General features: G+C 50.9%; 1 protein-coding gene across 1 annotated transcript in view; it reads right to left on the bottom strand.

The window, feature by feature from the left end:
* Window positions 1-15,160, bottom strand: part of SPAG17 (sperm associated antigen 17) — a 193,560-nt gene that overhangs the window by 42,570 nt on the left and 135,830 nt on the right. Inside the window, exons 13-17 of the mRNA XM_069945151.1 lie at window positions 12,003-12,153; window positions 9,886-10,107; window positions 8,628-8,677; window positions 1,969-2,157; window positions 1,620-1,774 (exon numbers count right to left, since the gene is read on the bottom strand). Of these exons, the coding sequence (XP_069801252.1) occupies window positions 1,620-1,774; window positions 1,969-2,157; window positions 8,628-8,677; window positions 9,886-10,107; window positions 12,003-12,153 (767 nt within the window). The remainder of the gene's footprint in view (window positions 1-1,619; window positions 1,775-1,968; window positions 2,158-8,627; window positions 8,678-9,885; window positions 10,108-12,002; window positions 12,154-15,160) is intronic.

Consider the following 15,160-nt stretch of genomic DNA (forward strand, 5'->3'; position numbering starts at 1 on the left):
GCAGGTATACATAGAAGGGAGAGAGCACAGGACTAGAAGAGCAGGTATACATAGGAGGCCGAGAGCACAGGACTAGAAGAGCAGGTATACATAGGAGGGAGAGAGCACAGCTCTAGATGAGCAGGTATACATAGGAGGCAGAGAGTACAGGACTAGAGGAGCAGGTATACATAGGAGGCAGGGAGTACAGGACTAGAGGAGCAGGTATGCATAGGAGGCGAGAGCACAGGACTAGAGAAGCAAGTATACATAGGAGGCGGAGAGTACAGGACTAGAGGAGCAGGTATACATAGGAGGCGAGAGCACAGGACTAGAGAAGCAAGTATACATAGGAGGCGGAGAGCACAGGACTAGAGGAGCAGGTATACATAGGAGGGAGAGAGCACAGCTCTAGATGAGCAGGTATACATAGGAGGGAGAGAGCACAGGACTAGAGGAGCAGGTATACATAGGGGGAGGAGGAGATCACAGGACTAGAGGAGCAGGTATACATAGGGGGAGGAGGAGATCACAGGACTAGAGGAGCAGGTATACATAGGAGGGAGAGAGCACAGGAATAGATAAGCAAGTATACATAGGAAGCGGAGAGTACAGGACTAGAGGAGCAGGTATACATAGGAGGCGGAGAGCACAGGACTAGAAGAGCAGGTATACATAGGAGGGAGAGAGCACAGGACTAGAGGGGCAAGTATACATAGGAGGCAGAGAGCACAGGACTAGAGGAGCAGGTATACATAGGGGGAGGAGTAGAGCACAGGACTAGAGGAGCAGGTATACATAGGAGGCAGAGAGCACAGGACTAGAAGAGCAGGTATACATAGGAGGCGGAAAGCATAGGACTAGAGGAGCAAGTATACATAGGAGGGAGAGAGCACAGGACTAGAGGAGCAGGTATACATAGGAGAAGGAGAGCACAGGACTAGAGGAGCAAGTATACATAGGAGGCGGAGAGCACAGGACTAGAGGAGCAGGTATACATAGGAGGCGAGAGCACAGGACTAGAGGAGCAGGTATACATAGGAAGCAGAGAGTACAGGACTAGAGGAGCAGGTATACATAGGAGGCGGAGAGTACAGGGGTAGAGGAGCAGGTATACATAGGGGGAGGAGAGTACCGGACTAGAGGAGCAGGTATACATAGGAGGCAGAGACTACAGGACTAGAGGAGCAAGTATACATAGGAGGCGGAGAGTACAGGACTAGAGGAGCAGGTATACATAGGAGGCGGAGAGTACAGGACTAGAGGAGCAGGTATACATAGGAGGGAGAGAGCACAGGACTAGAGGAGCAAGTATACATAGGAGGCGAAGAGTACAGGACTAGAGGAGCAGGTATACATAGGAGGCGGAGAGTACAGGACTAGAGGAGCAGGTAAACATAGGAGGCGGAGAGTACAGGACTAGAGGAGCAGGTATACATAGGAGGCAGAGAGTACAGGACTAGGGGAGCAGGTATACATAGGAGGCAGAGAGTACCGGACTAGAGGAGCAGGTAAACATAGGAGGCGGAGAGTACAGGACTAGAGGAGCAGGTATACATAGGAGTGGATGAATGAAGGGCACAGTTATAGGTGGATGTATGAAGGGCACAGTTATAGGTGGATGTATGAAGGGCACAGACCTGAAGCTGACGTTGGAGTGAAGCGCCATGTCCCAGGATTTCTGGCTTTGGCGGAAGGCGTCCATGGGATTGTGAAAGACGAGGAGCAGGGAGCGGTCCTGGCTGTGGTAATAGGAATCCATACAGCTGTAGGACTCCAGCGCCTCCTGCAGGACCTGCAAGACACACAGCGACAGTTATCAGAGAATACACCCCTACACCCACCGCATGTCCCTAAGGGGCCCCATACAGTCAGACAACCTAGAGGAGTAAGTGTGAGGGCCCTGGGGACACAGACTCTGTCCCCACAGATGTTGGGCCCCTCCCCCCCATACCAGGGGTGTACAATGGTGCCGCTCCAGCACTCTACCTGTATGAGGACTCTCGGCTCATAGTCCTCACTATAACACCAGTCACTCAGCGATCTTCTCTGTGTCATCTGAATGTCTCGAAGGTCGGCCCTGGGGGTCTCCTCCTGGTTGGCCCTGGGGGTCTCCTCCTGGTTGGCCCTGGGGGTCTCCTCCTGGTTGGCCCTTGGGGTTTCCTTCCCTGTCACGTCCTGTGGGAGAATAATGGGTAATCGGTAGTATTAGTCACATAAAGGGGTTCTCTACTGCTACATCTGTGCCCTGTGAAGAAGCGTATGCTCAATAACCCCACAGCTCCCCCACAGGTAACATGAGGCATTACACTGTATGACACTGCAATCAATGGCTGTCTGTGAGACCTATAGAGGTGCTGGGTCCTCCAGAGTGTGTGTGTGTGTGTGTGGGGGGGGGGGGGGGTTAAAAGTGTGAGACCCCAATCTACACGTGGTGCAGAAAGAATAAGAGAGATAGTGCAGCTCTCCTCCCTCCTCTCTCATCGCCATGTTACATTGTTTCGATCTTATCGCCATGTTACATTGTTTCGATCTCATTGCCATGTTACATTGTTTCGATCGCAGCGTCCTCTTTCATTGTTGCAATCGCAGCGTCCTCTTTCATTGTTGCAATCGCAGCGCCCTGTAACATCATTGTTATCTCATCAGTCTGTTACATTGTTGCGATCTCAGCTTCCTCTTTCACTGTTGTGATCTTATCACCTTGTTTAATTGTTGCGATGTCATCGCCCTGTTACATTGTTTGTGATGTCAGCATCCTGTAACATTGTTGCAATCTCCTCAGCATGTTACATTGTTGCGATTTAATGCCCTGTTACATTTTTGCGGTCTCATCGCCCTGTTACATTGTTGCGGTCTCATCGCCCTGTTACATTGTTGCGGTCTCATCGCCCTGTTACAATCCCATCACCTTATTATGCTGTTGCACTCTGGTTCCTCCTGTCATCTCTCTGTTCCCATGAAGAGGCAGACAGGAGGAGGGGGCTCCTTCTACATCCATCGCTAGGGTACTGCCAGCTAGTGCACACCGTCACCACCTCAGGTACAGCTACAGCACACCGTCACCACCTCAGGTACAGCTACAGCACACCGTCACCACCTCAGGTACAGCTACAGCGCACCGTCACCACGTCAGGTACAGCTACAGCACACCGTCACCACCTCAGGTACAGCTACAGCGCATTGTCACCACGTCAGGTACAGCTACAGCACACCGTCACCACGTCAGGTACAGCTACAGCACACCGTCACCACGTCAGGTACAGCTACAGCACACCGTCACCACGTCAGGTACAGCTACAGCACACCGTCACCACCTCAGGTACAGCTACAGCACACCGTCACCACCTCAGGTACAGCTACAGCACACCGTCACCACCTCAGGTACAGCTACAGCACACCGTCACCACCTCAGGTACAGCTACAGCACACCGTCACCACCTCAGGTACAGCTACAGCACACCGTCACCACCTCAGGTACAGCTACAGCACACCGTCACCACCTCAGGTACAGCTACAGCACACCGTCACCACCTCAGGTACAGCTACAGCGCATTGTCACCACCTCAGGTACAGCTACAGCGCACCGTCACCACCTCAGGTACAGCTACAGCACACCGTCACCACCTCAGGTACAGCTACAGCGCATTGTCACCACGTCAGGTACAGCTACAGCACACCGTCACCACGTCAGGTACAGCTACAGCACACCGTCACCACGTCAGGTACAGCTACAGCACACCGTCACCACCTCAGGTACAGCTACAGCACACCGTCACCACCTCAGGTACAGCTACAGCACACCGTCACCACCTCAGGTACAGCTACAGCACACCGTCACCACCTCAGGTACAGCTACAGCACACCGTCACCACCTCAGGTACAGCTACAGCACACCGTCACCACCTCAGGTACAGCTACAGCACACCGTCACCACCTCAGGTACAGCTACAGCACACCGTCACCACCTCAGGTACAGCTACAGCACACCGTCACCACCTCAGGTACACCTACAGCACACCGTCACCACCTCAGGTACAGCTACAGCACACCGTCACCACCTCAGGTACAGCTACAGCACACCGTCACCACCTCAGGTACAGCTACAGCACACCGTCACCACCTCAGGTACAGCTACAGCACACCGTCACCACCTCAGGTACAGCTACAGCACACCGTCACCACCTCAGGTACAGCTACAGCACACCGTCACCACCTCAGGTACAGCTACAGCACACCGTCACCACCTCAGGTACAGCTACAGCACACCGTCACCACCTCAGGTACAGCTACAGCACACCGTCACCACCTCAGGTACAGCTACAGCACACCGTCACCACCTCAGGTACAGCTACAGCACACCGTCACCACCTCAGGTACAGCTACAGCACACCGTCACCACCTCAGGTACAGCTACAGCACACCGTCACCACCTCAGGTACAGCTACAGCACACCGTCACCACCTCAGGTACAGCTACAGCACACCGTCACCACCTCAGGTACAGCTACAGCACACCGTCACCACCTCAGGTACAGCTACAGCACACCGTCACCACCTCAGGTACAGCTACAGCACACCGTCACCACCTCAGGTACAGCTACAGCACACCGTCACCACCTCAGGTACAGCTACAGCACACCGTCACCACCTCAGGTACAGCTACAGCACACCGTCACCACCTCAGGTACAGCTACAGCACACCGTCACCACCTCAGGTACAGCTATAGCTACAGCACACTGTCACCACCTCAGGTACAGCTACAGCACACCGTCACCACCTCAGGTACAGCTACAGCACACTGCCAGCACCTCAAGTACAGCTACAGCAAACTGTCACCACCTCAGGTACAGCTACAGCACACCGTCACCACCTCAGGTACAGCTACAGCACACCGTCACCACCTCAGGTACAGCTACAGCACACTGTCACCACCTCAGGTACAGCTACAGCACACCGTCACCACCTCAGGTACAGCTACAGCACACCGTCACCACCTCAGGTACAGCTACAGCACACCGTCACCACCTCAGGTACAGCTACAGCACACCGTCACCACCTCAGGTACAGCTATAGCTACAGCACACTGTCACCACCTCAGGTACAGCTACAGCACACCGTCACCACCTCAGGTACAGCTACAGCACACTGCCAGCACCTCAGGTACAGCTACAGCAAACTGTCACCACCTCAGGTACAGCTACAGCGCACTGTCACCACCTCAGGTACAGCTACAGCGCACTGTCACCACCTCAGGTACAGCTATAGCACACCGTCACCACCTCAGGTACAGCTATAGCTACAGCACACTGTCACCACCTCAGGTACAGCTACAGCACACCGTCACCACCTCAGGTACAGCTACAGCACACCGTCACAACCTCAGGTACAGCTACAGCACACCGTCACCACCTCAGGTACAGCTACAGCACACCGTCACCACCTCAGGTACAGCTACAGCACACCGTCACCACCTCAGGTACAGCTACAGCACACCGTCACCACCTCAGGTACAGCTACAGCACACCGTCACCACCTCAGGTACAGCTACAGCACACCGTCACCACCTCAGGTACAGCTACAGCACACCGTCACCACCTCAGGTACAGCTACAGCACACCGTCACCACCTCAGGTACAGCTATAGCTACAGCACACCGTCACCACCTCAGGTACAGCTACAGCACACCGTCACCACCTCAGGTAGGGCCCGGGAGCTGACAGATTCCCTTCAAACAAGCAGGATGTCACATAGATGAACTAACATGGCATATTCTTGTATTCTTGAAGAAATAACATCAACAGGATGAGAAATGAAGGACAGGCAGCTACAATGGGAAACATATTGTGATTGTAAGATGTTCTAATGGTGTTTGTCTAAATCTGTGACATCACACGTCGGTACTTAGCTGAGCAGGTCCCTTCCACCTGTGTGCATGAGTATGAAACCCCCCCTCCCCTCCTGACACGTCCGACAGCAGCGGGAGGACACTATCCAGCTACCTCCATGTGTGTTACACACAGCCCAGTCTATGCTTCAGAGAAAGAAATAAGAGTCAAATAAAGACAACTAAATGGGAGGGAACTTGTTATACATGGAATGAATGGAAGCAAAGCTTGGATACTGGGAATCCTGAGATACTGGGAATCCTGGGATACTGGGAATCCTTATATAATTGTGGATATTGGTTGTATCCTGGAGCCTGAGGCAATAGTGAAACACATGGCACTATACCAGAATCACTTTCCTTATTCATTGGGTCCTTGGACCAACGCGTTGCTGTAATATCTGGTGATGAGTAAGGGAGCTCACAAGTAGGGGAAGGACCCTTGGACCCAATGGCCATTTTGTTTAGCACCAGAATATGGTTTTTACTCCCTAAGGCTATATTCACACAACGTTTCTTCAGCTACGTTTAAAATGACGGACGTCATTTAGCAGCCTGGCCTCCCCTTAGTGCAGTCACTGGTGTTGGTTAATTATACTAGTTTGGTAACTAATCGGCCGTTGGATGTGGCTTAATTGAAAAGTCCATTGAGTTTAATAGTAAAAAAGGAGAAAGAACGGTGGAAAAAGAAAAAATGTACGTGAACAACTAATAAAAAACGTCCGCTGTTTGCAAAAGACGTCCGAATATTATGATCTTGTTCATTATTTTGACGTCCGCTGCAAAAACATCCATTATTCAATGCATTGTGTGCATTGGACCTCTGTCTTTCCATTGACTTCAATGCATTGCCATTGTAGTCAGTTAAATCGCGGAAAAAACGGACGTCTTTTAAAATATAAAAATCGTCCATCTTTTCTTTATTTTTGACGTTGTGTGAACATAGCCTAAAACTACTAGGGACGACCACTAGTAGAAGTCTTGTAAAAAGACAATACAGGATCCGGCCTGATTAATCCTGATATTGGCCCCAGATTGGCCCCTGAGGACAGGGTTGTTCTTTCCTGGTGTATATATCCAAGGGGCATTTTGAAGATTTCCCCAGATTCTTCACCTACTGTCCCAGGAGGACGGATCGTGTCTGGGTCTGGACCACCGATGATGGACGGCCTGAAGACTGGCAGACCCCTACTGATGGGCCCAGGCACTGGCAGAATTGGTGATAAACATGTTCTCTGCTATTAAGAGCAGAATCCACTAACAGAACCTTCCGGAGGGCCGGGGAGGTTGTCTATCCTGGTGTGAGAAGAATCGGACTTCTCCCATATCGCCCTCGATCAGGTGTTCCTACAGCTTCTCCAGGATGGGTCTGAGAGAGGCCTGAAGATGCTACCGTCACAGTCCACGTCTCTGCTCTTTCTGCCCTTCTAGACAGCTGACTGTCCCATGACTCTCTAATACAGAGATTTATTACAGCTAGGCAGAGGAATCACACATCACAGATCATGTACGGAGCACTCACACATCACAGAGCGCTCACACATCACAGATCACACATCACAGATCATGCACAGAGCACTCACACATCACAGATCATGCACAGAGCACTCACACATCACAGATCATGCACAGATCACATATCGCAGATCACAGATCACACATCACAGATCATGCACAGAGCACTCACACATCACAGATCATGCACAGATCACATATCGCAGATCACAGATCACACATCACAGATCATGCACAGAGCACTCACACATCACAGATCATGCACCGAGCACTCACACATCACAGATCACACATCACAGATCATGTATGGAGCACTCACACACCACAGAGCGCTCACACATCACAGATCACACATCACAGATCATGCACAGAGCACTCACACATCACAGATCACACATCACAGATCACACATCACAGATCATGCACAGAGCACTCACACATCACAGATCATGCACAGAGCACCCACACATCACAGATCATGCATAGAGCACTCACACATCACAGATCATGCACAGAGCACTCACACATCACAGATCACACATCACAGATCATGCACCGAGCACTCACACATCACAGATCATGCACCGAGCACTCACACATCACTGATCACACATCACAGATCATGCATAGAGAACTCACACATCACAGATCACACATCACAGATCATGCACAGAGCACTCACACATCACAGATCATGCACAGAGCACTCACACATCACAGATCATGCACAGAGCACTCACACATCACAGATCATGCACAGAGCACTCACACATCACAGATCATGCACAGATCACATATCGCAGATCACAGATCATGCACATGCACAGAGCGCTCACACATCACAGATCATGCACAGATCACATATCGCAGATCACAGATCATGCACAGAGCGCTCACACATCACAGATCATGCACAGAGCGCTCACACATCACAGATTACACATCACTCACAGATTGCTCAGACCTTGCCAGCCGAGTGCCGATCACTGAGGACAACTTCCCTCTCTAGGTGATAACATTGCAGCCTGTCCCTTAGCTTCCCAGACTCCTGGTAATTATGGCCTGGTATTTTAGCATGAAGGGGGGAAAGATGTGTGACAACACGAGATCAATAAAATTAGATCCAGGCCATTCAGCACTGGGTGACAACCAATATGACTGAGAAGATCCATCGCCCAGCTCTCTGGGGGTCCTGAATGGCATATTATATGGTCACATAGCACAGGACATATCAGGGTGGGCTCACCTGCCTCACCTCACTCTCCTCCGCGTCCACACTGTCTCCTCTGTCTCCCCCTGCAGGTGAGAAATAAGAACTACAGTCACATCTCAGCCTGAAATCACAGGGATGATGGATGACGGTGTGACATCACAGGGACGACGGTGTGACATCACGGGGATGACGGTGTAACATTATGGTGATGACGGTGTAATGTAACGGGGATAGCGGTGTGACATCACGGGGATGACGGTGTGACATGACAGGGATGATGGATAATGGTGACATCACGGGGGTGACGGTGTGACGTAACGGGGATGGCGGTGTGACATCGCGGGGATGACGGTGTGACATGACAGGGATGATGTGGTGACACGACAGGGATGATGGATAATGGTGACATTACAGGGATGACGAAGTGACATCACGGGGATGACGGTGTGACGTAACAGGGATGGCGGTGTGACATCGCGGGGATGACGGTGTGACATCACGGGGATGATGGTGTGACGTAATGGGGATGGCGGTGTGACATCACGAGGATGACGGTGTGGCATGACAGGGATGATGGATAATGGTGACATTACAGGGATGACGGTGTGACATGACAAGGATGATGGATAGTGGTGACATGACAGGGATGATGGGGTGACATGACAGGGATGACAGTGTGACATGACAGGGATGATGGGGTGACATGACATGGATGATGGATAATGGTGGCATCACGGGGATGACGGTGTGACATGACAGGGATGATGGATAATGGTGGCATCATGGGGATGACGGTGTGACATGACAGGGATGATGGGGTGACATGACAGGGATGACAGTGTGACATGACAGGGATGATGGATAATGGTGACATGACAGGGATGACGGTGTGACATGACAAGGATGATGGATAGTGGTGACATTACAGGGATGACGGTGTGACATGACAGGGATGATGGGGTGACATGACAGGGATGATGGGGTGACATGACAGGGATGACAGTGTGACATGACAGGGATGACGGTGTGACATGACATGGATGATGGATAATGGTGACATTACAGGGATGACAGTGTGACATGACATGGATGATGGATAATGGTGGCATCATGGGGATGACGGTGTGACATGACAGGGATGACGGTGTGACATGACAGGGATGATGGATAATGGTGACATTACAGGGATGACGGTGTGACATGACAGGGATGATGGATAATGGTGACATTACAGGGATGACGGTGTGACATGACAGGGATGATGGGGTGACTTTACTGATGCAGAACGTACCGGGAGCAGCGGCCGCCATCATTTTATACATCTTCCTCACACTGGAGATCTGGATTATTTCTCTCCCGAAGGCGGCGGGATTGTCCCAGGGGATGCGGCCGTCTCCATCCAGCATCCTCCCCGCACCTTCCAGCTCCCCAAATTCATCAAACCCGCTCAGCACCAGACTCTCAAAGGTGAGAAGCCTAAACGCCCGGGTGATTTCCTCCCACGACCGACAATCTATAGACAGGAAGGAGATCAGTACATTATATACACCCATGTTATACCAGTATATTATATACACCCATGTTATATCGGTATATTATATACACCCACCAGTATTATTACATATTCCCGTGTTATACCAGTATATTATATACACCCACCAGTATATTATATATACCCATGTTATACCAGTATATTATATACACCTATGTTATACCAGTATATTATATATACCCATGTTATACCAGTATATTTTATACACCCATCAGTATATTATATATACCCATGTTACACCAATATATTATATATACCTATGTAATACCAGTATATTATATACACCTATGTTATACCAGTATATTATATATACCCATGTTTTACCAGTATATTATATATACCCATGTTATACCAGTATATTATATACACCTGTTATACCAGTATATTATATACACCCATCAGTATATTATATATACCCATGTTATACCAGTATATTATATATACCTTTGTAATACCAGTATATTATATACACCTATGTCATACCAGTATATTATATATACCCATGTTATACTGATGGGTGTATATAATATACTGGTATAACATGGGTATATATAATATACTGGTAAAACATGGGTATATATAATATACTGATGGGTGTATATAATATACTGGTATATTATATATACCCATATTTTACCAGTATATTATATATACCCATGTTATACCAGTATATTATATACACCCATCAGTATATTATATATACCCATGTTATTCCAGTATATTATATATACCCATGTTTTACCAGTATATTATATATACCCATGTTTTACCAGTATATTATATATACCCATGTTATACCAGTATATTATATACACCTGTTATACCAGTATATTATATACACCCATCAGTATATTATATATACCCATGTTATTCCAGTATATTATATATACCCATGTTATACCAGTATATTATATATACCCATGTTATACCAGTATATTATATACACCTATGTTATACCAGTATATTATATATACCCATGTTATACCAGTATATTATATACACCCATCAGTATATTATATACACCCATGTTATGCCGGTATATTATATACACCCACCAGTATTATTATCTATTCCTGTGTTATACCAGTATATTATATACATCCACCAGTATATTATATACACCCATATGCATATGTGCTTTATATGACATCATTTTATACGCTGTCATGTTACTTGTATCTTTGATTCATCTGGCCGCTCTGCATTATTATAGCTCTATTTGTTAATACTTTATTGTATTCTATTCTGAAAACTACAATAAAATTTTGTGGGAAAAAAAAAATATTCTCCTGTGTTATACCAGTACATTATATTCCCCCGTATTATACCAGTACATGATATTCCATCGTGTTATACCAGTACATTATATTCCCCCGTGTTATACCAGTACATTATATTCCCCCGTATTATACCAGTACATGATATTCCATCGTGTTATACCAGTACATTATATTCCCCCGTGTTATACCAGTATATTATATTCCCCCGTGTTATAGCAGTACATGATATTTACCCGTGTTGCAGTAGTGCATGATATTCCCCCGTGTTATAGCAGTAGTGCATGATATTCCCCCGTGTTATAGCAGTACATGATATTCCCCCGTGTTATAGCAGTACATGATATTTACCCGTGTTGCAGGAGTGCATGATATTCCCCGTGTTATAGCAGTAGTGCATGATATTCCCCGTGTTATAGCAGTACATGATATTCCCCCGTGTTATAGCAGTACATGATATTCCCCCATGTTATAGCAGTACATGATATTTACCCGTGTTGCAGTAGTGCATGATATTCCCCCGTGTTATAGCAGTAGTGCATGATATTCCCCCGTGTTATAGCAGTACATGATATTTACCCGTGTTGCAGTAGTGCATGAGCTGGTGGATGTAGCCCAGTCTCTGGGAGTTGATCTCAGGTTTGAGCTGATGAAAGCTAAGGCTCTGCACAACCGGAAACCTGCGCAGCATCAGCTCCTCTACATCAGCCGGGAGCAGAGTGTGAGGGACCTGACCGGAATACAGGGAGGCCGATAACATATAATCCAAATACTACACGTCCTCTAAACCCCCCCCCCCACCAGTCACTATACACGTCCTGTGCCCCCCTCCCCCCACACCGGTCACTATACATGTCCTGTACCCCCCCAGTCACTATACACGTCCTGAACCCCCCCCCCCCCGGTCACTATACATGTCCTGTACCCCCCCCCCGGTCACTATACATGTCCTGTACCCCCCCCCCCCCACGGTCACTATACATGTCCTGTACCCCCCCCCCCCGGTCACTATACATGTCCTGTACCCCCCCCCCCGGTCACTATACATGTCCTGTCCCCCCCCCCCCCCCCCGGTCACTATACATGTCCTGTACCCCCCCCGGTCACTATACATGTCCTGTACCCCCCCCCCCCCGGTCACTATACACGTCCTGTACCCCCCCAGTCACTATACATGTCCTGTACCCCCCCCCCCCCACGGTCACTATACATGTTCTGTACCCCCCCCCCCCGGTCACTATACACGTCCTGTACCCCCCCCCCCCCCCGGTCACTATACACGTCCTGTACCCCCCCAGTCACTATACATGTCCTGTACCCCCCCATCCGGTCACTATGCATGTCCTGTACCCCCCCATCCGGGGTCACTATACATGTCCTGTACGCCCCCATCCGGTCACTATACATGTCCTGTACCCCCCCGGTCACTATACATGTCCTGTACCCCCCCGGTCACTATACATGTCCTGTACCCCCCCCCCACCGGTCACAATACATGTCCTGTACCCCCCCCCCCCACCGGTCACTATACATGTCCTGTACCCCCCCCATCTGGTCACTATACACGTCCTGTACCCCCCCAGTCACTATACATGTCCTGTACCCCCCCATCCGGTCACTAGGTCACTATACACGTCCTGTACCCCCTCAGTCACTATACATGTCCTGTACCCCCCATCCGGTCACTATACATGTCCTGTACCCCCCCATCCGGTCACTATACATGCCCTGTACCCCCTCAGTCACTATACATGTCCTGTACCCCCCCATCCGGTCACTATACATGTCCTGTACCCCCCCATCCGGTCACTATGCATGTCCTGTACCCCCCCATCCAGTCACTATACATGTCCTGTACCCCCCCCCCCCCCTGGTCACTATACATGTCCTGTACCCCCCCCCCCCCCCACGGTCACTATACATGTCCTGTACCCCCCCCCCCACCGGACACTATACACGTCCTGTTCCCCCCCCCCGGTCACTATACATGTCCTGTGCCCCCCCCAGTCACTATACACGTCCTGTTCCCCCCCCCCCGGTCACTATACATGTCCTGTACCCCCCCCCCCCCACCGGTCACTATACATGTCCTGTACCCCCCCCCCCCCGGTCACTATACATGTCCTGTACCCCCCCCATCAGGTCACTATACATGTCCTGTACCCCCCTCCCCCCACACCGGTCACTATACATGTCCTGTACCCCCCCAGTCACTATACACGTCCTGTTCCCCCCCCCCCCCCGGTCACTATACATGTCCTGTACCCCCCCCCCCCACCGGTCACTATACATGTCCTGTTCCCCCCCCCCCTCGGTCACTATACATGTCCTGTACCACCACCCCCCCCCGGTCACTATACACGTCCTGTACCCCCCCAGTCACTATACATGTCCTGTTCCCCCCCCCCTGGTCACTATACACGTCCTGTTCCCCCCCCCCCCCCCCCGGTCACTATACATGTCCTGTACCCCCCCCCCCACCGGTCACAATGCATGTCCTGTACGCCCCGGTGACTATACATGTCCTGTACCCCCCCCCCCACCCGGTCACTATACACGTCCTGTACCCCCCCCTCCCCGGTCACTATACATGTCCTGCACCCCCCCACCTGGTCACTGTACATGTCCTGTACCCCCCCCACCCCGTCACTATACATGTCCTGTACGCCTCGGTGACTATACATGTCCTGTACCCCCCCCCCCCGGTCACTATACACGTCCTGTACCCCCCTCCCCGGTCACTATACACGTCCTGTACCCCCCCACCTGGTCACTGTACATGTCCTGTACCCACCCCCCCACCCCGTCACTATACATGTCCTGTACCCCCCCGGTCACTATACATGTCCTGTACCCCCCCCCCCCGGTCACTATACATGTCCTGTACCCCCCCCCCGTTCACTATACATGTCCTGTACCACCCCCCCCCGGTCACTATACACGTCCTGTACCCCCCCAGTCACTATACATGTCCTGTACCCCCCCACCCGGTCACTATACATGTCCTGTACCCCCCCCCCCCCGGTCACTATACATGTCCTGTACCCCCCCGGTCACTATACATGTCCTGTACCCCCCCCACCCGGTCACTATACATGTCCTGTACCCCCCCCCCCACGGTCACTATACATGTCCTGTACCCCCCCCCCCCCGGTCACTATACATGTCCTGTACCCCCCCCACCCGGTCACTATACATGTCCTGTACCCCCCCCCCACGGTCACTATACATGTCCTGTACCCCCCCACCCGGTCACTATACATGTCCTGTATCCCCCCCCCCCCGGTCACTATACATGTCCTGTACCCCCCCGGTCACTATACATGTCCTGTACCCCCCCCCCCCACCCGGTCACTATACATGTCCTGTACCCCACCCCCACCCGGTCACTATACATGTCCTGTACGCCCCCCCACCGGTCACTATACATGTCCTGTACCCCCCCCCCCCCCGGTCACTATACATGTCCTGTACCCCCCCCCCCCCCGGTCACTATACATGTCTTGTACCCCCCCCACCGGTCACTATACATGTCCTGTACCCCCCCCCACCCGGTCACTATACATGTCCTGTACGCCCCCCCACCGGTCACTATACATGTCCTGTACCCCCCCCCCCCCGGTCACTATACATGTCCTGTAGCCCCCCCCCACCCGGTCACTATACATGTCCTGTACGCCCCCCCACCGGTCACTATACATGTCCTGTACCCCCCCCCCCCCCCCCCCCGGTCACTA

Source organism: Dendropsophus ebraccatus, chromosome 11 (assembly GCF_027789765.1).
Source record: "Dendropsophus ebraccatus isolate aDenEbr1 chromosome 11, aDenEbr1.pat, whole genome shotgun sequence".
NCBI lineage: Eukaryota > Metazoa > Chordata > Amphibia > Anura > Hylidae > Dendropsophus > Dendropsophus ebraccatus.